At 44.3% G+C, this 24,703-nt stretch overlaps 1 protein-coding gene across 1 annotated transcript in view; it reads right to left on the reverse strand.

Moving 5' to 3' along the window:
* Nucleotides 1–12,157: 12,157 nt before the first annotated feature.
* The window catches only part of LOC122935169 (cytochrome P450 2C15-like), a 34,843-nt gene continuing 22,297 nt past the window's right edge, over nucleotides 12,158–24,703 (reverse strand). The window contains exons 6-9 of the mRNA XM_044290934.1: nucleotides 24,102–24,243; nucleotides 19,077–19,258; nucleotides 18,585–18,726; nucleotides 12,158–12,336 (exon numbers count right to left, since the gene is read on the reverse strand). Of these exons, the coding sequence (XP_044146869.1) occupies nucleotides 12,158–12,336; nucleotides 18,585–18,726; nucleotides 19,077–19,258; nucleotides 24,102–24,243 (645 nt within the window). The remainder of the gene's footprint in view (nucleotides 12,337–18,584; nucleotides 18,727–19,076; nucleotides 19,259–24,101; nucleotides 24,244–24,703) is intronic.

Raw genomic sequence — 24,703 nt, forward strand, 5'->3', positions numbered from 1 at the left:
CAGAGCTATTTGAAATCTATCCCTAAAAGGGTATATAATATTCAAGGTGCACATTGGGTCATTCAGAATAACTTCACACACACCCGCTACTGTGTATTTCCAAGTCTAATTCTGTCACTAAACCCATACCTGTCACCCAGCGCCTAAATACTAGGCCTCAAATTTATATCCTGCTAAATCTCTCGTTACCGCTGTACTGTTGTTGCTTGGAAAGATATTTAGTGTCCGTCAAAGCACATTTTTTGTTCTGGGTTGAAATACAATTCCCAATTTAGCAATTTCATAATTTAGTGGTTCCTGCTATATCAGAGCTATTTGAAATCTATCCCAAAAAGGGTATATAATATTCAAGGTGCACATAGGGTCATTCAGAATAACTTCACACACACCCTCTACTGTGTATTTCCAAGTCTAATTCTGTCACTAAACCCATACCTGTCACCCAGCGCCTAAATACTAGGCCTCAAATTTATATCCTGCTAAATCTCTCGTTACCGCTGTACTGTTGTTGCTGGGCAAGATATTTAGTGTCCGTCAAAGCACATTTTTTGTTCTGGGTTGAAATACAATTCCCAATTTAGCAATTTCATAATTTAGTGGTTCCTGCTATATCAGAGCTATTTGAAATCTATCCCAAAAAGGGTATATAATATTCAAGGTGCACATAGGGTCATTCAGAATAACTTCACACACATGCTTCTGTGCATTTCCAAGTCTAATTCTGTCACTAAATCCATACCGGTCACCCAGCGCCTAAATACTAGGCCTCAAATTTATATCCCGCTGAATTTGAATACAATACATTGGGCCAAATAATATATTTGTTGTTGTGGTGAACCATAACAATGAGAAAAACATCTAGTAAGGGACGCGGACGTGGACATGGTCGTGGTGGTGTTAGTGGACCCTCTGGTGCTGGGAGAGGACGTGGCCGTTCTGCCACATCCACACGTCCTAGTGTACCAACTACCTCAGGTCCCAGTAGCCGCCAGAATTTACAGCGATATATGGTGGGGCCCAATGCCGTTCTAAGGATGGTAAGGCCTGAGCAGGTACAGGCATTAGTCAATTGGGTGGCCGACAGTGGATCCAGCACGTTCACATTATCTCCCACCCAGTCTTCTGCAGAAAGCGCACAGATGGCGCCTGAAAACCAACCCCATCAGTCTGTCACATCACCCCCATGCATACCAGGGAAACTGTCTCAGCCTCAAGTTATGCAGCAGTCTCTTATGCTGTTTGAAGACTCCGCTGGCAGGGTTTCCCAAGGGCATCCACCTAGCCCTTCCCCAGCGGTGAAAGACATAGAATGCACTGACGCACAACCACTTATGTTTCCTGATGATGAGGACATGGGAATACCACCTCAGCATGTCTCTGATGATGACGAAACACAGGTGCCAACTGCTGCGTCTTTCTGCAGTGTGCAGACTGAACAGGAGGTCAGGGATCAAGACTGGGTGGAAGACGATGCAGGGGACGATGAGGTCCTAGACCCCACATGGAATGAAGGTCGTGCCACTGACTTTCACAGTTCGGAGGAAGAGGCAGTGGTGAGACCGAGCCAACAGCGTAGCAAATAAGGGAGCAGTGGGCAAAAGCAGAACACCCGCCGCCAAGAGACTCCGCCTGCTACTGACCGCCGCCATCTGGGACCGAGCACCCCAAAGGCAGCTTCAAGGAGTTCCCTGGCATGGCACTTCTTCAAACAATGTGCTGACGACAAGACCCGAGTGGTTTGCACGCTGTGCCATCAGAGCCTGAAGCGAGGCATTAACGTTCTGAACCTGAGCACAACCTGCATGACCAGGCACCTGCATGCAAAGCATGAACTGCAGTGGAGTAAACACCTTAAAACCAAGGAAGTCACTCAGGCTCCCCCTGCTACCTCTTCTGCTGCTGCCGCCTCGGCCTATTCTGCTGCTGCCGCCTCGGCCTCTTCCTCCGCCTCTGGAGGAACGTTGGCACCTGCCGCCCAGCAAACAGGGGATGTACCACCAACACCACCACCACCACCTCCGTCACCAAGCGTCTCAACCATGTCACACGCCAGCGTTCAGCTCTCCATCTCACAAACATTTGATAGAAAGCGTAAATTCCCACCTAGCCACCCTCGATCCCTGGCCCTGAATGCCAGCATTTCTAAACTACTGGCCTATGAAATGATGTCATTTAGGCTGGTGGACACAGACAGCTTCAAACAGCTCATGTCGCTTGCTGTCCCACAGTATGTTGTTCCCAGCCGGCACTACTTCTCCAAGAGAGCCGTGCCTTCCCTGCACAACCAAGTATCCGATAAAATCAAGTGTGCACTGCGCAACGCCATCTGTAGCAAGGTCCACCTAACCACAGATACGTGGACCAGTAAGCACGGCCAGGGACGCTATATCTCCCTAACTGCACACTGGGTAAATGTAGTGGCAGCTGGGCCCCAGGCGGAGAGCTGTTTGGCGCACGTCCTTCCGCCGCCAAGGATCGCAGGGCAACATTCTTTGCCTCCTGTTGCCACCTCCTCCTTCTCGGCTTCCTCCTCCTCTTCTTCCACCTGCTCATCCAGTCAGCCACACACCTTCACCACCAACTTCAGCACAGCCCGGGGTAAACGTCAGCAGGCCATTCTGAAACTCATATGTTTGGGGGACAGGCCCCACACCGCACAGGAGTTGTGGCGGGGTATTGAACAACAGACCGACGAGTGGTTGCTGCCGGTGAGCCTCAAGCCCGGCCTGGTGGTGTGTGATAATGGGCGAAATCTCGTTGCAGCTCTGGGACTAGCCAATTTGACGCACATCCCTTGCTTGGCGCATGTGCTGAATTTGGTGGTGCAGAAGTTCATTCACAACTACCCCGACATGTCAGAGCTGCTGCATAAAGTGCGGGCCGTCTGTTCGCGCTTCCGGCGTTCACATCCTGCCGCTGCTCGCCTGTCTGCGCTACAGCGTAACTTCGGCCTTCCCGCTCACCGCCTCATATGCGACGTGCCCACCAGGTGGAACTCCACCTTGCACATGCTGGACAGACTGTGCGAGCAGCAGCAGGCCATAGTGGAGTTTCAGCTGCAGCACGCACGGGTCAGTCGCACTACAGAACAGCACCACTTCACCACCAATGACTGGGCCTCCATGCGAGACCTGTGTGCCCTGTTGCGCTGTTTCGAGTACTCCACCAACATGGCCAGTGGCGATGACACCGTTATCAGCGTTACAATACCACTTCTATGTCTCCTTGAGAAAACACTTAGGGCGATGATGGAAGAGGAGGTGGCCCAGGAGGAGGAGGAGGAGGAGGAGGAAGAGGGGTCATTTTTAGCACTTTCAGGCCAGTCTCTTCGAAGTGACTCAGAGGGAGGTTTTTGGCAACAGCAGAGGCCAGGTACAAATGTGGCCAGCCAGGGCCCACTACTGGAGGACGAGGAGGACGAGGATGAGGAGGAGGTGGAGGAGGATGAGGATGAAGCATGGTCACAGCGGGGTGGCACCCAACGCAGCTCGGGTCCATCACTGGTGCGTGGCTGGGGGGAAAGGCAGGACGATGACGATACGCCTCCCACAGAGGACAGCTTGTCCTTACCCCTGGGCAGCCTGGCACACATGAGCGACTACATGCTGCAGTGCCTGCGCAACGACAGCAGAGTTGCCCACATTTTAACCTGTGCGGACTACTGGGTTGCCACCCTGCTGGATCCACGCTACAAAGACAATGTGCCCACCTTACTTCCTGCACTGGAGCGTGATAGGAAGATGCGCGAGTACAAGCGCACGTTGGTAGACGCGCTACTGAGAGCATTCCCAAATGTCACAGGGGAACAAGTGGAAGCCCAAGACCAAGGCAGAGGAGGAGCAAGAGGTCGCCAAGGCAGCTGTGTCACGGCCAGCTCCTCTGAGGGCAGGGTTAGCATGGCAGAGATGTGGAAAACTTTTGTCAACACGCCACAGCTAACTGCACCACCACCTGATACGCAACGTGTTAGCAGGAGGCAACATTTCACTAACATGGTGGAACAGTACGTGTGCACACCCCTCCACGTACTGACTGATGGTTCGGCCCCATTCAACTTCTGGGTCTCTAAATTGTCCACGTGGCCAGAGCTAGCCTTTTATGCCTTGGAGGTGCTGGCCTGCCCGGCAGCCAGCGTTTTGTCTGAACGTGTATTCAGCACGGCAGGGGGCGTCATTACAGACAAACGCAGCCGCCTGTCTACAGCCAATGTGGACAAGCTGACGTTCATAAAAATGAACCAGGCATGGATCCCACAGGACCTGTCCGTCCCTTGTCCAGATTAGACATTAACTACCTCCCCATAACCATATATTATTGGACTCCAGGGCACTTCCTCATTCAATCCTATTTTTATTTTCATTTTACCATTATATTGCAAGGCTACCCAAAGTTGAATGAACCTCTCCTCTGCCTGTGTGCTAGGCCTAAATATATGCCAATGGATTGTTGCAGTGGTGGCTGACGTGAAGCCTCATTCTCTGCTATGACATGCAGACTGATTCTCTGGTGACATGAAGCCAGATTGTCTGTTACGGGACCTCTCTCCTCTGCCTGGGTGCTGGGCCTGAATTTATGACAATGGACTGTTGCAGTGGTGGCTGACGTGAAGCCTGATTCTCTGCTATGACATGCAGACTGATTCTCTGCTGACATGAAGCCAGATCCTCTGTTACGGGACCTCTCTCCTCTGCCTGGGTGCTGGGCCTAAATTTATGAAAATGGACTGTTGCAGTGGTGGGTGACGTGAAGCCTCATTCTCTGCTATGACATGCAGACTGATTCTCTGCTGACATGAAGCCAGATTGTCTGTTACGGGACCTCTCTCCTCTGCCTGGGTGCTGGGCCTAAATATCTGACAATGGACTGTTGCATTGGTGGCTGACGTGAAGCCTGATTCTCTGCTATGATATGAAGACTGATTCTCTGCTGACATGAAGCCAGATTGTCTGTTACGGGACCTCTCTCCTCTGCCTGTGTGCTAGGCCTAAATATATGCCAATGGATTGTTGCAGTGGTGGCTGACGTGAAGCCTGATTCTCTGCTATGACATGCAGACTGATTCTCTGGTGACATGAAGCCAGATCCTCTGTTACGGGACCTCTCTCCTCTGCCTGGGTGCTGGGCCTAAATTTATGAAAATGGACTGTTGCAGTGGTGGGTGACGTGAAGCCTGATTCTCTGCTATGACATGCAGACTGATTCTCTGGTGACATGAAGCCAGATCCTCTGTTACGGGACCTCTCTCCTCTGCCTGGGTGCTGGGCCTAAATTTATGAAAATGGACTGTTGCAGTGGTGGGTGACGTGAAGCCTCATTCTCTGCTATGACATGCAGACTGATTCTCTGCTGACATGAAGCCAGATCGTCTGTTACGGGACCTCTCTCCTCTGCCTGGGTGCTGGGCCTAAATTTATGAAAATGGACTCTTACAGTGGTGGGTGACGTGAAGCCTGATTCTCTGCTATGACATGAAGACTGATTCTCTGCTGACATGAAGCCAGATCCTCTGTTACGGGACCTCTCTCCTCTGCCTGGGTGCTGGGCCTAAATATCTGACAATGGACTGTTGCATTGGTGGCTGACGTGAAGCCTGATTCTCTGCTATGATATGAAGACTGATTCTCTGCTGACATGAAGCCAGATTGTCTGTTACGGGACCTCTCTCCTCTGCCTGTGTGCTAGGCCTAAATATATGCCAATGGATTGTTGCAGTGGTGGCTGACGTGAAGCCTGATTCTCTGCTATGACATGAAGACTGATTCTCTGCTGACATGAAGCCAGATTGTCTGTTACGGGACCTCTCTCCTCTGCCTGGGTGCCGGGGCCTAAATATCTGAGAATGGACTGTTCCAGTGGTGGGTGACGGGAAGCCAGATTCTCTGCTATGGAACCTCTCTCCAATTGATTTTGGTTAATTTTTATTTATTTAATTTTTATTTTAATTAATTTCCCTATCCACATTTGTTTGCAGTGGATTTACCTACATGTTGCTGCCTTTTGCAGCCCTCTAGCCCTTTCCTGGGCTGTTTTACAGCCGTTTTAGTGCCGAAAAGTTCGGGTCCCCATTGACTTCAATGGGGTTCGGGTTCGGGACGAAGTTCGGATCGGGTTCGGATCCCGAACCCGAACATTTCCGGGATGTTCGGCCGAACTTCTCGAACCCGAACATCCAGGTGTTCGCTCAACTCTAGTTGCTATCAGTCAGGAATTGGCCCAGAAGTTGATTGAGAGCATGCCCAGTCAAATTGCAGAGGTCCTGAAAAAGAAGGTCCAACACTACAAATACTAACTCTTTGCATAAATGTCATGTAATTGTCGATAAAAGTCTTTGAAACGTATGAAGTGCGTGTAATTATTTTTCACTACATCACAGAAACAACTGAAACAAAGATCTAAAAGCAGTTTAGCAGCAAACTTTGTGAAAACTAATATTTGTGTCATTCTCAAAACTTTTGACCACGACTGTACACAGTTCTCAGTATATTCTAACTTGAAGCGTCCCCATCACTATGGGAACGCCTCAGTGTTAGAATATACTGTCGGATCTGAGTTTTCACTAAGTGAAAACTCAGCTCTGAAAAAGCTTTTATGCAGACGGATCTGCGATCCGTCTGTGTAAAAGTAGCCTACGGACACGGATCACTGATGCGGGTGACAATCTTGTGTGCCTCCATGTTTTTTCACTGACCCATTGACTTGAATGGGTCCGCAAACCATTTGTCCGTCAAAAAAATAGGACATTTTTTTGACGGACAGGAAACACGGATCACGGACGCGGATGAACAATGGTGCATTTTCCGAGTTTTCAACGGACCTGTTGAAAGTCAATGAGTCCGCAGAAAATTAAGGGAAACGGAACAACGGACACGGATGCACCCAATGGTCGTGTGCATGAGGCCTTATTCAAAGAGTCATTATTTGCAGTGTTGGCCCTTCTTTTTTAGGACCTCTGCAATTCGACTGGGCATCCTCTCAATCAACTTCTGGGCCAATTCCTGACTGATAGCAACCCATTCTTTCATAATCACTTCTTGGAGTTTGTCAGAATTAGTGGGTTTTTGTTTGTCCACCCGCCTCTTGAGGATTGACCACAAGTTATCACTTTTGCCTTAGAACACGGTGCTCCATCGTGCTGGAAAAAGCATTGTTCTTCACCAAACTGTTGTTGGATTGTTGCTGGAAGAAGTTGTTGGAGGTTTGGTATGGTTTGGTACCATTCTTTATTCATGGCTTTATTTTCTGCAGAAGATCAATCTGTCCCTGATGTTTTTTTTTTAGAGAAGTGGCTTCTATGCTGCCCTTCTTGACACCAGGCCATCTTCAAAAAGTCTTTGCCTCACTGTGCGTGTAGATGCCCTCACACCTGCCTGCTGCCATTCCTGAGCAAGCTCTGAACTCAGTGGCACTCCGATCCCACAGCTGAATCCTCTTTAGGAGACGATCCTGGCACTTGGACGCCCTGAAGCCTTCTTAACATGAATTGAACCTCTTTCCTTGAAGTTCTTGATGATCCTATAAATTGTTGATTGAAGTGCAATCTTGGTAGCCACAATATCCTTGCCTGTGAAGCCATTTTTATGCAGCGCAATGATGGCTGCACGCGTTTCTTTGCAGGTCACCATGGTTAACAATGGAAGAACAATGATTTCAAGCATCACCCTCCTTTTAATAGGTCAAGTCTGCCATTTTAACTCAATCAGCCTGACATAATAATCTCCAGCCTTGTGCTCGTCAACATTCTCAACTGAGTTAACAAGACGATTACTGAAATGATCTCACCAGGTCTTTTAATGACAGCAATGAAATGCAGTGGAAAGTTTTTTGGGGGGATTAAGTTAATTTTCATGCAAAGAAGGACTATGCAATTCATCTGATCACTCTTCATAACATACTGGAGTATATGCAAATTGCTATTATAAAAACTTAAGCAGCAACTTTTCCAATTTCCAATATTTATGTAATTCTCAAAACATTTGGCCACGACTGTACATTCCACCTTCCTTTTCTGCTTTCCTTTCTGAACTTCCATTGGAACTTCTACCACTTGCACACTTTCCTTTTTTTTTTTCTCTTGAAATTATTTTTTGTTATATGACCTTAAGCCTTACAGATACAACTTTCCCATTCCTGCAAAGAAGATGTCTCCAGTAGACCTGCCAATTTTAAAATTGTAAGAACAAAATCTCCATGTATCACTGTTTAAGATTTTAATTTGCTATGAAATTTCCACTTCCCAGTCCAAAACTTAAACTGATTTCTTTACAGGTAACTTCCAAACAAAAACTTTCCAAAAAGTTTTGGGGCCCCAGCCCCATTCCAGGAGGCATGTCACTCTCACAAAACAGGGAGATCATCTGTCCGCCACTCTCCCCTCACCAAAATGCTATTTTTCAGGTTCCCAATCTGCATAACACTACCTGCCTAGTGCATGTAGTCTTTGGCCGTGCCTTTTCCTCACACGTACGTCTTGTTGTCAAAGCGTGCCGTTTGTCCCGGCCTGTCTGGGACAGCTTCTGTGCCCCCTCCCCCTCCATTATTCACTTACTCATAAAGGACAAAGAGGGAGAGTGGAAAAGGCATGCGTGACATGTACATAATATCAAATTGGTGCAAAAATAGAGACAGGAGGGAGGAGAAGGAAGAAGAAAAAAAAACATTGTTGATTGTGATGTCAAGCCCCATTGTTTAGTGTTCCGTCAGGACCCCTTGTGATATCATCCTGTCCTGTGACCAGCCGCTGACTAGCCTCTTGTGACATGCGCAGTGTTCTATTCATTGTCAGAAAGGAGGCATGGCTGCCGATATATAGAAACTGATGGACAATATTATCGCTCCCAAATCTAGTTCAGAAGCTCCACAAGAGGGAGACACAGGCTGACCAGTAATGGAAAGGAGCCTCTTCTAGGACCACATTCATCCTCAAAGCCCCTTCTAGGGACACGATCATCCTCAAAGCCCCTTCTAGGGCCACGTTCATCCTTAAAACCTCCCCTGGGTCCCTCCTCAAATCAACACCTGGGACCCCTGTGCTCATCAAAGCCATGCCTGGGCCTCCATCTGAGCCTGCTGTTGCTGCACCATGGCTTGTTGTTGGACACGTAAAACTTCTTCTTGTCTCTTTTTATCCTCTGCCTGAAATATTCTATGCTACTCCTCGGCCTGTTGTTGTTGTGCATTGGCCTGTTGTTGCAGCATATTGACCTGCACCAGCTGCTTCTTAATTTCCTCCATTGCACTCAATGAACTTTGCATAGCAACTGCATTTTTTACCCAGGACATGCAAGCACCAAACTGTCACGCCATGGTGTCACGATCAGTGTGGGGGAAAAACTCCACACTAAACACAGGAGGGAAGGGGAAGTATCAATTTGATTAGACCTTGAAGGTTGGAATATTCATATGCTGGATACCTAGGCCCTTATAGCCCTATAAGGCCCTGGAATGAGGTTTCAACCAGAGAAAACCCATTCCTCCCCAGATGGACGAATGGAAGTCTATGTCTCAGGCCCAGATACAAACAGAAGAGAAAATAACAAACACAAAACAATAAGAACAGACAAGACTTATCTGAAAGTAGAAAACTGACAACTCCAGAAGCACCACAGAGTACAACTGACCAGCTAGTTAGAAGGCAGGAAGAAAATCTATAAACCGCACCTCCAAGAGTGAGAAGCTGCTACTTATGGGAAAGGTAATTTATCAACAAGCAACACCTGAAGCAAGGGGTGTGGCATTCGCCAAAACACAGACACAATAAGATTCACAGTTAACTTGTCAATTTAACCCAGGAGTTGCCAGTCTCTCCGACCTCCTGGTACCTGCGATGGGAACGTCCGTGACATGTGGCCCTTTGCAACCTGACACAGAATTGATGGACACAGAAGAAGAAAAAAAAACTGTAACAGTGTTGGCTTCCTACCCAGCCTCCTCCACCTCTTCCACCTACACCTCCACGTCCCCTTGCTCCTCCACTTGGACCTCCACCTCCTGGCTCAAAATTATTATGTCTTAGATTGGGAGAGTAGAGAAATATACGGCCACACTGCAAAAAATGGCTAAAGGTCACACACAGAAAAACAAAAATAGTGTTGGTTTCTTCCTCCACCTGCTATGCCTCTCCCACCTACACCACTACATGCACAGCTTCCTCAACCTCCTACTCCACTTGGACCTGCAACTCCTGGTTCAAGATTTTTTTTTTTATGTATTTTATGTTATTTTAAATCATTTACCTATCCACGTTTGTTTGCACGACAACTGCACTGCCTTTACCCCCATTTTGGATCCTTTTGAAGCCCTCTAGCCCTCTCTATAACTTTTTTTTTTTTACAGCCATTTTTTAGCCCCAAAGCTCGGGCCAAGTTCAGGACCCGAACCTAGCTTTGAAACAAAGTTTGGTCGAATCCCCCAAACATCTACCGGTCCGCTCATCACTATTGATAATGTTTTACTAAGATAGCATGCTATTCGTAAACGAAACTTCATATCACGTTGGGAAAAATAACTAGATTATTCCTTTACTCAGGAGGAGACATTGCAAATCTTAGCAAAGCATTGTATGGTTTTTAAAGGTGTGCGAGAGTGAAATAACATTGCTAGGTGGTATAGGAGGCCCGATTTTGGAAAATTGGAGTTTCACCCACAAACACCTGCTGGAGATGTAGCTCTGACATTGGGACCATTTCACACATCTAGTGGGATGGATTGCCATCTGATAAAGAAATTTTAGAAGGAGATTGAGTACACAGTAGCTTGGATTTTTCAAGGAGTTGAACCAACTGTCTCTCCTTCTAGAAATAACTTACAAGATTACATTTCTTATCACTGCTGTTAAGTTATTGATCCCCTTGAATTGGCGCCCAACCTTACCTCCTACATTGAACATGTGCAGAGGTTTAGCTATAGGGGAAGTAACTGCTTTGGGACCTGAACTCAGAAGGGGCCCACCCAGGAGGAGGAGGCCTAAAAGATTCTATTGTCAGAGTCCCCACAACAGTATTATAAAATTAAATTATATACAGAGACACTGTAGGAAACAGACAAAGCGGCTGCTGGGCCTCTACTGAGAGAGCAATCTTTACTAGACACAGGCGTGAGGGTTGCACAGGAGTCAGGGGAGGCCCATTCAAAAAAATTCTGGAGGGTCCAGTCATATTTAGTTATGCCACTGGACATATTGATAAATAAGGTCTACCAGCTTTGTAGATTAGAAGAGCTTGGGGGGGGGGGGGGGACATAGCAACAAATTGCTAACGTTTGCTAGACTTTATGGCTCGGAGATCCTAGATTTTTCTGACCCTTGTATTACACGTGTGCTCTTTCTATTTTTATTTCTCATGTCTGTTCTTTGATTAAGGATGTTTACTTCTAGCTTTTGGACTTTTTCCAAGATAGATGCTGGACTTTAGACTGTGTTTTGGTCCTATTGGACTTGTTCATGTTTTGGACTTTTACGGTTCTATACATGATGCTTCATCTGATCCAACGTGCAAAGTGTTTACAAGCCTACTGCCCAGATGAAGCACTCCTAGTCCTAGGGTTCTATTTTATATACCTTTTTTCTCATGATCCAATGTATCCCTTTCGTATAATTGTGACATACTCACTTCTGATAGTCATGCTTTGTGACAGATATGAATTATATATTGCTTTGTACCTTTGTTACTATTTTTGTGATCAATAAAAACAGACACAAATTTATGACATTATTTATTTGATCCATAAATGGTGGAAGAAAATGAATATACATTAAACTAGATATAAATGCCTGGACAGTTATATGGGATATTGAACATAAATGTTTCCTAAAACAACCATTTGTTACCGTACATGCCATTTGTAGTGCATAGACATAAAAATAAAAAAAAGTCATGACCATCACACCTGCCAGATTTTTTGGTTTTCTATGACTGAAAAACAGTTCCATTTACATGCCCTGCCAGCTATAACAACCCCATTCAATTGAATGGAACTTATTTTCAGTCACAGAACATTTTCTGCGACAAAATCTGCCATGTAAGAAAAACATGGAAATAAAAGTTGTGTCCAAACATTTGACCTGTACAATATATGACTTCTAAATTCAAAACATTTATTTATTTTTTTATACCTAAATTTGTAAAAGATTGTCATCTGAAGGTTGTATGTGAATTGTAGTCTATATACGAGGCACGGCAAAAAGTCCATGAGGCTTTGGGATACTTGTAAACCCAAGTCCTGGACTAAGGTCCAGTTCTGCTCCAGGTAGTGGATGTAATGTAAAGTTTTGCAACAGTGACGTGAAGAAGAGAAATACCTCCATTGTAGCCAAATTCTCGCCAACACAACTTCGTTTTCCTAGAAAGCAATACAAAAAAAAATACATAAACAAATGAATGCATCTAAACATTTTAGCTTTTTTTGGTCTTCAAATTTGGTTCCATATAAATATTGACGCCTTGAAGTTTGTACCTTTTTGGCATACTGGTAAATGGCAGTTGTCCTGAGCTGAAGTTACTAAGTGTGGCCACTGCTGGTTATCTGGTGCCGTGCCACCACAATGTCTGTGACAGGGACGTCGTGTCAGAAGCACCAAAGCAATTTAGACACACAATATGGTGATTTTAGTGTCTCACAGGGGAACTTTTAGGGTTTGGGAAGATACTGTATATTTAGTTAGGCTGCTTTAATTAATTAATTAATTAATTGATAGACAGCTTTTAGCATTAGGTACAGTACAGGGTCAGTTAGTATACCGTGTGTGTTACAGGGCTTGAGCTGTTAACAGGCCTACAGACTCTGCTGCACTGCACATCAGTTTTTAAAGCTACAATAGTATCCATTGTTTTATATATGAATGAGCCAGCTAGCAGACCAAGTATTATTTAGTGCTCATGCACACAAACGTATTTTCTTTCTGTGTCCGTTCCGTTTTTTTTTTTTTGTTTTTTTTTTGCGGACTGTATGCAGAAACTATTCATTTCAATGGGTCTGAAAAAAAAAAAAAACGGAAGTTACTCCGTGTGCCTTCCGTATGTCCGTATTTCTGCTCCTCAAAAAAATAGAATATGTCCTATTATTGTCCACATTACAGACAAGGATAGTACTGTTCTACTAGGGGCCAGCTGTTCTGTTCCGCAAAATACGGAATGCACACAGACGTCATCCGTATTTTTTTCTGTATCTGTTTTTTGTGGACAGCAAAATGCATATGGTTGTGTGCATGAGCCCTTAAAGGGAGTCTGTCATCTACTTTGAGCATTTTCCACCGCCTTATCACATTATAGTACAGTTTCCCAACATAGTAGCTGTAGTGTGTCTTTCACAAGTCCACAAGCTGATAAAACCACTTTACAAAGATATACAGATTCGGTACTGCAAGTGCCTAGGGGCAGCGTTATGGCCGCAAGTGCCCAGACTCCTCTCTGATGTGTTAGCATAACCTCTCCCCTTGGAGTCTTCTGGCCCGCCCTCCTCTCCTAATTTATCCTCCTCCTCTGGTTTAGATCTTGTGCGAGCGCCAGTCATCACAGTACCCTCGCATGGCTACCGTTAAGATCAGTTTATTTGCCCATAGTGGGCAGAGCACTGCACATGTGAAGCCCCGGCGGTGACCAGCGCACAGAGAGGGCTCTGAGTGCCGTGCCATAGGTTTGCCACCATATTTCTAAGGTTTTCATCTTGGGGATATTTGGGCATTATAAACTTTTGCCTTTTTTATTAATGAAATAAAAGATGTTTGCTTTGTATATTTTGCAGAGAAAAAACAATATTTATTTAATTTCTTTTTAAGAAAGCAAGAAAGAAAAAGTGCGTACATTTGTATATTTTACACTCAAAAAGACCATATAATACTATAAAATACTGTAAATATCTATATTTTTTATTTTATTTTTATGAATGAAAAAGGGGGGAAAAAATGTTGATGCTTCCCCAGATTAACTTTGTGACAAATTACTTGGTCATAAAATGCATTTCTTTGTGAGTAGCCGGAGCAAAGATGGGGTATGCCGATGGTGCCCCCCCCCCCCCCCCCTTCCATCATTGAACCCCTGAAATGCTGTGTTCATTGCTGATTGCGGCATCTGAGATGACCATTGAGGGCTGTCAGGGTTTAATCTGTAAAATTAAATAAATAAAAATACTTCCCTTATCTAGCTGCCCAATTGGCCAATTGGTGACATTATACGTCACCAGCACCGCACACAAGATTTCGTGCAGGGCCTTCAATCAAGATTGTCTCTGTGAACTCTTTGTGCGCAAATGGATGAGGTGAGAATGTGTTTTTTTTTTTTACGTTTTTTAATGAAACAAAGTGAATTAAACACTTCCTGCCACAGTTAGGGAAGGAGGACGTTAATTCACAGACTGCAGGGTCACAATCAGGGGCGTAACTAGAGGTGAGTGGGCCCCACAGCAAATTTTTGTATGGGCCCCCCCCCCCCGTGTAAACCCCGCTCCTTTGGCTAGTCACGATCTAGACCAGACTAGGCTGCCATGCCATCCTTTTCCTATTATATATATTATATACATACACACACACCCTATCTGTCATGTAGTGTCATTCTATCATACTGTTGTGGGGGCCGTGTCAAAGTCTTAGGCCCCTTTCACACGGGCGAGTTTTCCGCGCGGGTGCAATGCATGATGTGAACACATTGCATCCAAACTTAATCCGGACCCATTCACTTCAATGGGGCTGTGTACATGATCAGTGATTTTCACGCATGACTTGTGCGTTGCATAAAAATCGCAGCATGCTCTATATTCAGCGTTTTTCACGTAGCGCAGGCCCCACAGAAGTGAATGGGGCTGCTTGAAAATTGCATTGCATCCGCAAGCATTGCGGATGCAATGCGATTTTCACGGATGGTTGCTAGGAGATGATAGGGACCCGAACTTTATTATTTTCCCTTATAACATGGTTATAAGGGAAAATAATAGCATTCTTAATACAGAATGCATAGTAACATGTGGCTTGAGGGGTTAAAAAATAATAAAATAATTAATTATTCACCTCATCCACTTGATCGCGCAGCCCGGCTCGTCTTCTTTCAGGACCTGGCAGGAAAAGTACCCTTGGTGACGTCACCGCGCTCACAACGTGGTGAGCGTGGTGACGTCGGAGCAGGTCCTGCTGAATAAGGATAGAAATCTTCTATCTTCTTTCCGCAGGACCTGCGCCGACGTCACCACGCTCACCACCAGGTTGCAAGGAGATATTGTTTGTAAACTTTTAGTTTTTTATCATGTGCATGAAAAACGCATCAAAACGCATTGCACCTGCGCAGAAAAAACTGAACGCAATCTTAGACAAAACTGACTGAACTTTCTTGAAAAATGGTGCGAGTTTCACTGAATGCACCCTGAACGCATCTGGAGCCAATCCGTATCGTTTGTGTGAAAGGGGCCAGCCATTCCCGTATTGATGACCGCATATGCGGATCAGCAATAAATGGGCACCGTTCCGTGTGCATTCCGCATCACGGATGCGGACCTATTCACTTTAATGGGTCCGCAAATCCAGAGATGCAGAAGGGTGCGAAACGGAATCACGGAACGGAACACTATGTAAGCACTACGCAGGGCTTCTGTGGGGTTCCATTCCGCACTTCCGTTCCACCATAAGATAGAACATGTCCTTTTTGCAGAATTGTGCTTTCCTGGGTAATATACCCGGACAGGTGAACATGACATCACACTACACTGTATGTACAGTATGACCCCTGCTGTAGCATAGGCGCCCATTCTATGTATTGCGGCAGGGCTGACACCGACTGTAGTCTGTCCCCATGGTCTGAGCCCCTGGTAACCAGTCGAGTAGCTAGAAATGACTGGGCCCCACAGCAAATGTTTAAATGGGCAGGCAGGCGTCATACAGTGGCATTTGATTCTTTAACATACATGTGTTTTTACTGGACTATGCCGTACACAATACAAAAATGCAGTACTCCACGTTCTTGTATTCTGCACAATCCGGTAAAAAAAAAAAAAATTATATATATATTTTTTTTTTATTACAATGAAACTCTATGGTGAACGGATGTCACTGTCATGGCATCAGTATGAGGCATCCGAATATGTTTTTTTGTATACGTTAAACGGATGGGAAAAACGTGATGTGAACCCAGCCTTAAAGGGGTTGTCTGGGTTCAGAGCCGGACATCCCTCCATTTTCACCCCGGCAGCCCCCCTGACATGAGCATCGCAGCAGTTCATGCTCCGATGCTCTCCTTTGCCCTGCGCTAAATTGTGCAGGGCAAAGGCATTTTTTGGAGATCTGGTGACTTACCGGGGCTCTCCATGGCGCTGCCAGGAAGCCCAGTGACGTCACTGGCACTGATGGGCGGGATTTAGCTCTGCCCTAGCCAGTAAAACGGCTAGGGCAGAGCGAAAGCCCACCCCTCAGAGCCGGTGACGTCACCGAACACACTGCCGGGCGGAAACAAAAGAGCCTGTGCCCTGCGCGATTTAGCACAGAGCAAAGGAGTGCATTGGAGCATAAGATGCTCCGATGCTAGCCTCAGGGGGGCTGTCTGGGTGAAAATAAGGATATGTCCGGGTTCAGCTCTGAACCCGGACAACCCCTTTAAATGTTGGACAAAAATGTGATGTGAACTAGTGGTGCATTGTACAGTTGTGGAAAAAAAAAACATACTCGCCTGCTCCACGCCGCTCTGTGATCTTCCAGTCCCCATTCTGGCCTCATACTGGTGTCCCCAAGCTGCACATGGGCGCCCAGAGGAGTGTGGCATCAGATGGCTAGGGGGCCTAGAGGGCAGGGCATCAGATAAGTAGGGGGCCCACAGGACAGAACTGGGGGGGGATGGGGGGCTTCTGAAAGGACAGCAGATGAATGCAGCTGGGGAGGCTACATGAGATGCAGGACAGCTAGGGTTGGCAGGCATAAGCCTGGAATGTATGGGCTCCTGATAGTGATAGGCACATCATCTTTTTTCTGCAGCACTTCCAGTGTCACTATTCTGTCTCCCCTCTCCCTCCTGTGACTGCCGACTACAGAGCAGTCTCTGTAGCAGGAGCTGGGCTGTACTAATAGTTAGGAGAGGGAGGGGAGACAGGATCTCCCTGTAGCACACTGTACTGAGCCCTGGCTGCACTATTAAGCAGCCAGGCTCCTCTATTAATGGTCTGTGCTGATGGGCGGGGCTTAGCTCCCTGCTCTGCTCCGAGGACATTCTAAGCAGCAGTGAAGTGAGTGTAGAGGGGGGTGTGGCCAGTCTGTTTACTACAGCTCCGGGCCCCTTGTCAGCCCGGCCCCGAAGCAGCTGCTTCCCCTGCTTCCCTGGTATGTACGCCACTGGTCACAATCAATTTTAAAGCCAACAGGAGGCACTCTCACATTAATAAAAACAGTACCCATAATATTTTTTTTTTACTTTACACTGCAATGGATCATTGTAGCACCCTGCTACAATGATGCCACACAGGGAGACCGCTTTGGCTGGTCTCAGACATACTTACTTGATATGCCCTGCCTACAGATTGGAAAAGTGTCCGGAACAGGCCCAATTTACTATTTGTGTACTGTCTTGTACAGCCTCCAGTGTACTGTCAGGAAGGGGGGTATTCAGACATGTATCTGTAAGGATTTTTACACCTATGGCTGATGGCAGTGATCTGCCATTGCTGAGAGTGGCTATTTATCATCAGCCTAATAATGCCACTGCCGCTGTGCATCATGTTCCATCTTGCACTTCTGCTGCTGCCACAGCTGATACTCCTACTACTCTCACCACTACCACACCTATGTAGCCGAACTTCTACTGTGTTGCTTATAGGTTCCACACTGTAATGCTGCTGTTGTGGATTCTACTGCAACTACTACTACCCCTACACAGCCGCACATCTGCATGGTCCAATAGGTTCCATACTGTATTGCTACTGATGCAGCTACTACTGCCACTGCTACTACCCCTACAAAGCTGAACATCTCCTGTCCATCAAGTTCAATACTGTACTGCTGCAACTACAGCTACTACCTCTATTGCTACTGCTAAACAGCCAGACATCTCCTGCCTGGTCAGGTTCCATACTGTGCTGCTTCAAAAAAGGTTGAATTTTTGGGCTGCTTGTTTAGAACAAGCCATTGATTTTTCCAAAACTGTGGACTGCTTTCTCAGGATAGGACATTGTTTCTTCTGATACTACTGTGTGTGTATAAAAACTGGCAGGCATCTACCCCCCCCCCCCCAATAAGGGATAATTTTGCTAATTTTTCCTTCATTTAAGAAGAGTAATAAATTTGACAATGGGGTGTGTGTTTAAACAGGCTGTTTGTTATTACCAGCAACCATGCATTTATCCATATCCATATATGTCACTGTCTCTTTAAACTTATCTTTATGCTGTAAAATTTTCAATTTTTGGGTTCAGTTCTAACGAGTTGGAAGATTTGTTTCAGATACAAATAAACTCAACCCAAATCGAAAGTGCTGAGATTGCCCTGAAAACTTATGTGTGACATTTTGGGGTCTTATAGGACTGTAAGCTACTTTAAAGTTATTTAGCATCAAGACAGCATTAGTAATCTTAAAGTAATGCAATGACTTGAGTTTGTAAAAAAAAATGGCAATTATTAATGTTACCTAATAAGAATGGTATGTAAGCCTCGTTCTTCTTGAAGTTTCCATCAGAGTCAAGAAAACGTCCAGGATCAAATTTTTCTGGTTCTTCAAAGTGTTTTTTATCTCTGAGAATCGAATGCACCAGTGTAATCACATGTGTTCCCTGGAAGAAAGAAAAGGGTGTATAAAATGCTGTATGCAAAGATTAAACAAATGGTCAATGCATAAAAAGAACAAATACAGTATAATGGCAATTATAGTAATAATACTTGAGATAATGAAATGGATGAAGTAATTGATTGTTCACTTGCAATGCTTGGACGGGCCGATTCTCACTTTGACTGAACTATATATCAGTATTATCAGTGCAGGGACTAGGCCTCTTCCTCCTACCAACTACCTCTTTCTCTCCTTCCATGTATCGCAGATAAACAAGCCAGGGTCTATGGGTGAACTAACCATATAATTAAATGTTTGAAAGGTGCAACAAGATTAAACAAATGGTAGGTCTACCTTTGGAATAAAATAACCTCTAAAGGTAAAATCTTGAGTAGCTGAATGTAAAACAGCCGGTATGACATCCGCAAATCTCTGAATTTCATGAATGACAGCATCTGTATACGGCATTTGTTTTTTATGCGTCATTTGAGGGCGGGCTGATCCAATAACTTGTTCAATTTCATTTTGTACTTTTTCTGTCAAAACAGAGATGTAGAAATATAAACCAAGTTAACACATTTATAGAATTATTGGAATCGGTGCAAATAATTTCTGAAGGAAAGTTATGGCAATTACCCTTTTGCATGCTCCCATATTTCACCAAGACCCTTGAAAAAGTCCACGTGGTTCTTATAAAAGCATCTTATCTTTCCTCATCCAGTCGCTACAATTTTAATAAAATAAGAACTACGTGTTCCACTGGTAATTTGGTACCAAGTCTGCCTTCCTAATTTTAGATTAATAGATTTTATTTTTATAGAATTTTCTAACCACAGTCCTCCCACGTACTTCATCAACCTCCATGACACTATGATATGGAACACATCCTACAACAGGGATCAGCATCCTCCGGCACTCCAGCTGTTCTGAAACTACACTCTCAGAATCCTCCTTTTAATTCTATGGCAGTTGCAAGAGCAGCCAAGAAAGTGGGCATGCTGGGAGTCGTAGTTTCATAGCAGCTGGAGTGCCGAATGTTGCTGACCCCTGTCTTACAATATCAGTAGTCCATGGTGCTATTTTTGTCCATAGGGATATAATGTGCCTGGCTGCTTTTAAAGTAGTTGGCAATATGAAGTCAGCTAAAGAAACCAGTGAACACACATGGGATTTCTGCAGACTGGTGGCTAAGAATAGAGGAGGATTTCAGAAGGTCAGCATATTGTACAGTAGTTTTTTTTCCCCTCTTAATAATAGGATCTTAGGGACATTGGAAAATTCCACTACAGTTGAGAATAATGTGATGCAATTAACCTCAAGTAAAAATGAAATGGGTTGAAACCAGATGGTGTAGTTCATGTGCTTATCCACTCTTTAGACACCCCACTGGCAAGATTTCATCAATGAGATGAGACCACCACAGACTTAAAATAACAATGGTTGCATCTTGTTTTGTATTAGGGAGTCTGGACAAAGGTTTGAAAATATGGCAAAATGTGAAAAATACAACGTAAGACTACCTTGAAAACATGACTAAATGAGAAAAACACAATTATCACCTAAACCTGTTGTGGGCTTGTTCATCCTAGAAAAAATTGCCAAATTGAATGGGAAGCCAATTAGAAACCATTAAGTCAGTCATTTTGTATGTATTGATCAAATTGGAAAACAAACCCCCAAACATAAAGCTTTGCTATATATGCATGGTTCAGACTAAATTTACAATTAGCAGCTGTCTCCAATCAGTTTTCCTATGTCTGAGTCAAACACAACTGATGAGTAGAGATGTACTAATTGATTCAAAATTAATCAAATTTGTTATGAATTTCCACACCGATTCTGGTGAATTCAAAACGACAGCTACCAGTTTAAAGATCTAAAGACAGAACAGAAGACCACCCAAAAAATGATTTTTTTTTTATTTAAAAAAATCTACAGTGAAGAAATCAACAGTAATAAAAAAAAAACTGAAATAAAAAAACAGAAAATCAAACAGAAATCAAAAAATCAACAGTGCAGAAATTCATAACAAATTTGATTCATTGCACTGTTTGCTACCACCGGCTACCATGTGTTAACCCATAGTCATATACAGTCATGGGAAAAAATTAGGACACCCTTTGAAAGCATGTGGTTTTTTGTAACATTTTTAATAAAAGGTTATTTCATCTCCGTTTCAACAATACAGAGAGATTAAAGTAATCCAACTAAACAAAGAAAACTGAAGAAAAGTCTTTTCAAGATCTTCTGTAAATGTCATTCTACAAAAATGCCTATTCTAACTGAGGAAAAAGATAGGACACCCTCACATGTATTCCCTCTTAAATTGGCTCAGATCTCACACAGGTATATCACACCAGGTGCACATAATTAGTAGATCGTTACTCTGCATGTTGAATGAGGCTTGCCCTATTTAAACCTCAGACATTTAGTTTGGTGTGCTCCTGACTGTTGAAGTGAGAGTGAGCACCATGGTGAGAGCAAAAGAGCTGTCAGAGGACTTCAGAAAAAAGATTGTAGCAGCCTATGAGTCTGGGAAGGGATTTAAAAAGATCTCAAAAGATTTTGAAATCAGCCATTCCACTGTCCGGAAGATAGTCTACAAGTGGAGGGCTTTCAAAACAACTGCCAACATGCCCAGGACTGGTCGCCCCAGCAAGTTCACCCCAAGAGCAGACCGCAAGATGCTAAAAGAGGTCTCCAAAAACCCTAAAGTGTCATCTCGAGAACTACAGCAGGCTCTGGCTACTGTTGATGTAGAAGTACATGCCTCTACAATCAGAAAGAGACTGTACAAGTTTAACTTGCATGGGAGGTGTGCAAGGAGGAAACCTTTGCTTTCCAAGAGAAACATCGAGGCCAGACTGACATTTGCCAGAGATAAAGTTGACAAAGACCAGGACTTCTGGAATAATGTTCTTTGGACAGATGAGTCCAAAATTGAATTATTTGGACACAACAGCAGAGGACATGTTTGGCGTAAACCAAACACAGCATTCCAAGAAAAGAACCTCATACCAACTGTGAAGCATGGAGGTGGAAGTGTCATGGTTTGGGGCTGCTTTGCTGCAGCAGGACCTGGTCAGCTCACCATCATAGAATCCACGATGAATTCTACTGTGTATCAGAAGGTGCTTGAAGAACATGTGAGACCATCAGTTAGAAAATTAAAGCTGAAGCGGAACTGGACCATGCAACATGACAATGACCCAAAACATACTAGTAAATCAACCAAAGATTGGCTGAAAAAGAAGAAATGGAGAGTCCTGGAATGGCCAAGTCAAAGTCCAGATTTGAATCCCATTGAGATGCTGTGGGTGACTTGAAAAGGGCTGTACGTGCAAGAAACCCCTCAAACATCTCACAGCTGAAAAAGTTCTGCATTGAGGAGTGGGGTAAAATTTCCTCAGACCGATGTCGAAGACTGGTAGATGGCTACAAGAACCGTCTCACTGCAGTTATTTCAGCCAAAGGAGGTAACACTCGCTATTAGGGGCAAGGGTGTCCTATCTTTTTCCTCAGTTAGAATAGGCATTTTTGTAGAATGACATTTACAGAAGATCTTGAAAAGACTTTTCTTCAGTTTTCTTTGTTTAGTTGGATTACTTTAATCTCTCTGTATTGTTGAAACGGAGATGAAATAACCTTTTATTAAAAATGTTACAAAAAACCACATGCTTTCAAAGGGTGTCCTAATTTTTTCCCATGACTGTATGTTGCTGTCCTTTGATTGCATTAAAACTGTCTTGGTGTTAGAAAGCTTGAAAAGGGTTAGATGTATCCCTAGAAGACCTCACAGTGTCATGCACAACATTTTAGAACAATTGGAGCACTTGACATTTAGGTTGAATTTATTCAGGCTCAAATTAAACCTGATGACCGATTTGTGCGATTCGGACCTAAAACTCATTTTCATCTCTACTGATGACATATCTTTTCCATACTTGAGAGAAATAAAGTTGTACTGTATCTAAAAGGGACCCTAGAGGATGTGATATCATAATGTCATTAGTATCAGATTGATGATTCTTGAAGAACCAGATTTGAGCAAAATCGCTTGATCACTAAAATTTGTTCCACTCGACAACCAATACTTTGCTATCAAAGAAGATATGGCTTCTCTAAACAGTTTTAACTACAAGTTCCTGATGGTAAGGTCTCACTCATCTCATCTTTTACATAGATATCTCAGTGACATGTCAGAAGATGCCGAAGAGTGGTGAAGAACGTTTAATAACCTATAAGCAGAAATTTATCAACATTGGAGTTTCTTACACTAGTGAATAAGAATCCTCTCTGGCATACTCTGCACCTAAAATATTAAATGGTTTAAAAGATTTCAGGTGTTATGTTTGCCAGTGTTCTGGTGTACAAATGTAGTACCCCAGACCTAAAGGTACTACAGTTGTAATGGTTTGTAATGTAATGCTTTTGTAATGTTCATGCTATACACCTTGGTCACTAGCAGATGGCGTACAGTTGCCAGTATTTTGGCACCAGGAATGGGACTTACGGTACTATCTAATTCCTCCCATCTTGGTAGGAGTGGGCTGATCTGACTTCATGCCAGGGAAGGGGCAGAGCTAATTAGAGTTAGTTGGAGAGACGAGAGTGAGGGAGCATGCAATACAACTCCTGCTCTGCCAGACTATGAGGACCACACAGCTCATATAGGAGGACAAATGCTCCAGAGATCCTGCAGGGCCCCAGGCTACAGAAAATTTGTAAACTATGCTACGTATATTACAGAAAACAAAGTGATCACACAATCAAGCTATACAGACTCTGCTACAAGTTAAGGGGAAACATGTTCATGACAGGCATATCTAAAAGCCTGAATCACCTACAGACAAAGGTGCTGGAGTACACCTGTAGGTGGGGGAATCAGGAGAGAGAGAGATATTATCAGCTAACAAACTTCTGAGTGTCATCTTCTATAACATTGCCAGCCACCATATCCGATTTCTTCGCACTTAGGAAAGAAAGACATTCTTTATTCTACGATCTCTGCCTGGTTCTTTCATATCACTTATTCGCTGCATGAACCGCAGGGACTGAGGTAAGACATTGTGAAACAATATTTCATCAGGGCCACTACCACTCTCATCCTCCCCAGCGGCTCCTTAGGGGCTCGCTGCACATATTGATAAACATGTAAGACCACCATGTTTTTACCTTCAGCCTACCCTATACTAACCATGCTCTGACAGCTTGGTGAGGGTGTCAGAAAAAGTGGAAAAGTCAAAATTTTTGGCACCATTTTTTTTGGCACAAACTGGGACTTTTCTATGGTGGAAAATGTAAGTAAAAGCTTGATACCGTACATTCCCCCTATATTGTAAAGTTCTTGATTTTTACTCATTTAATGACATTTCTTACGTTGAATTTCTGGGTATTTTATCATGAGCAGAATAGCCCATCTTAATGTGGCTGACACTGTCTCCGTTCCAGTCACTAACAAATCTATCAGCAGAGAAGTCAGATTCCCATTGTGGAAATATTCGGTGGATTCCTTCTTTCCCTAGAAAAATAAGACACAAATTATTCCAAATAGGAGCCACATTTACGCAGTGGGCCATAAAGAACATATATTATCTTTGACCATAGTTACAGCTCCACACATCACTGTTGTTAACTTTAGCAGACACCGACATGCTAAAGGACTGGCCCACCTTCTGTTCAGCATACGTGTGCAAGGCTGGTACACACTTTTTGGAGAAGTAATGATGGCTTGGGACTCTCCACCTCGGCTTGGCACAAGCCATCAGTTCTCTGAAAGGTGCAGAGTCCACCACATAGAAAGGGAGGGACTGTAGTACCAGTAACTTAGCCAGGAGCCACTGTTGGATGAGTGCACGTATACTGTTGTCTTTTTGCAATCGCTTCTGTGATCTATTGCTGACAAATTGAGTGACGAGGACTAGGATGATGGGAAGGAAGCATAGCTCCTTTCTGCTGAGGTGGTGGAGCCTTGACTGCAG

The sequence above is a fragment of the Bufo gargarizans genome, chromosome 4 (genome assembly GCF_014858855.1).
Source record: "Bufo gargarizans isolate SCDJY-AF-19 chromosome 4, ASM1485885v1, whole genome shotgun sequence".
Taxonomy (NCBI): domain Eukaryota; kingdom Metazoa; phylum Chordata; class Amphibia; order Anura; family Bufonidae; genus Bufo; species Bufo gargarizans.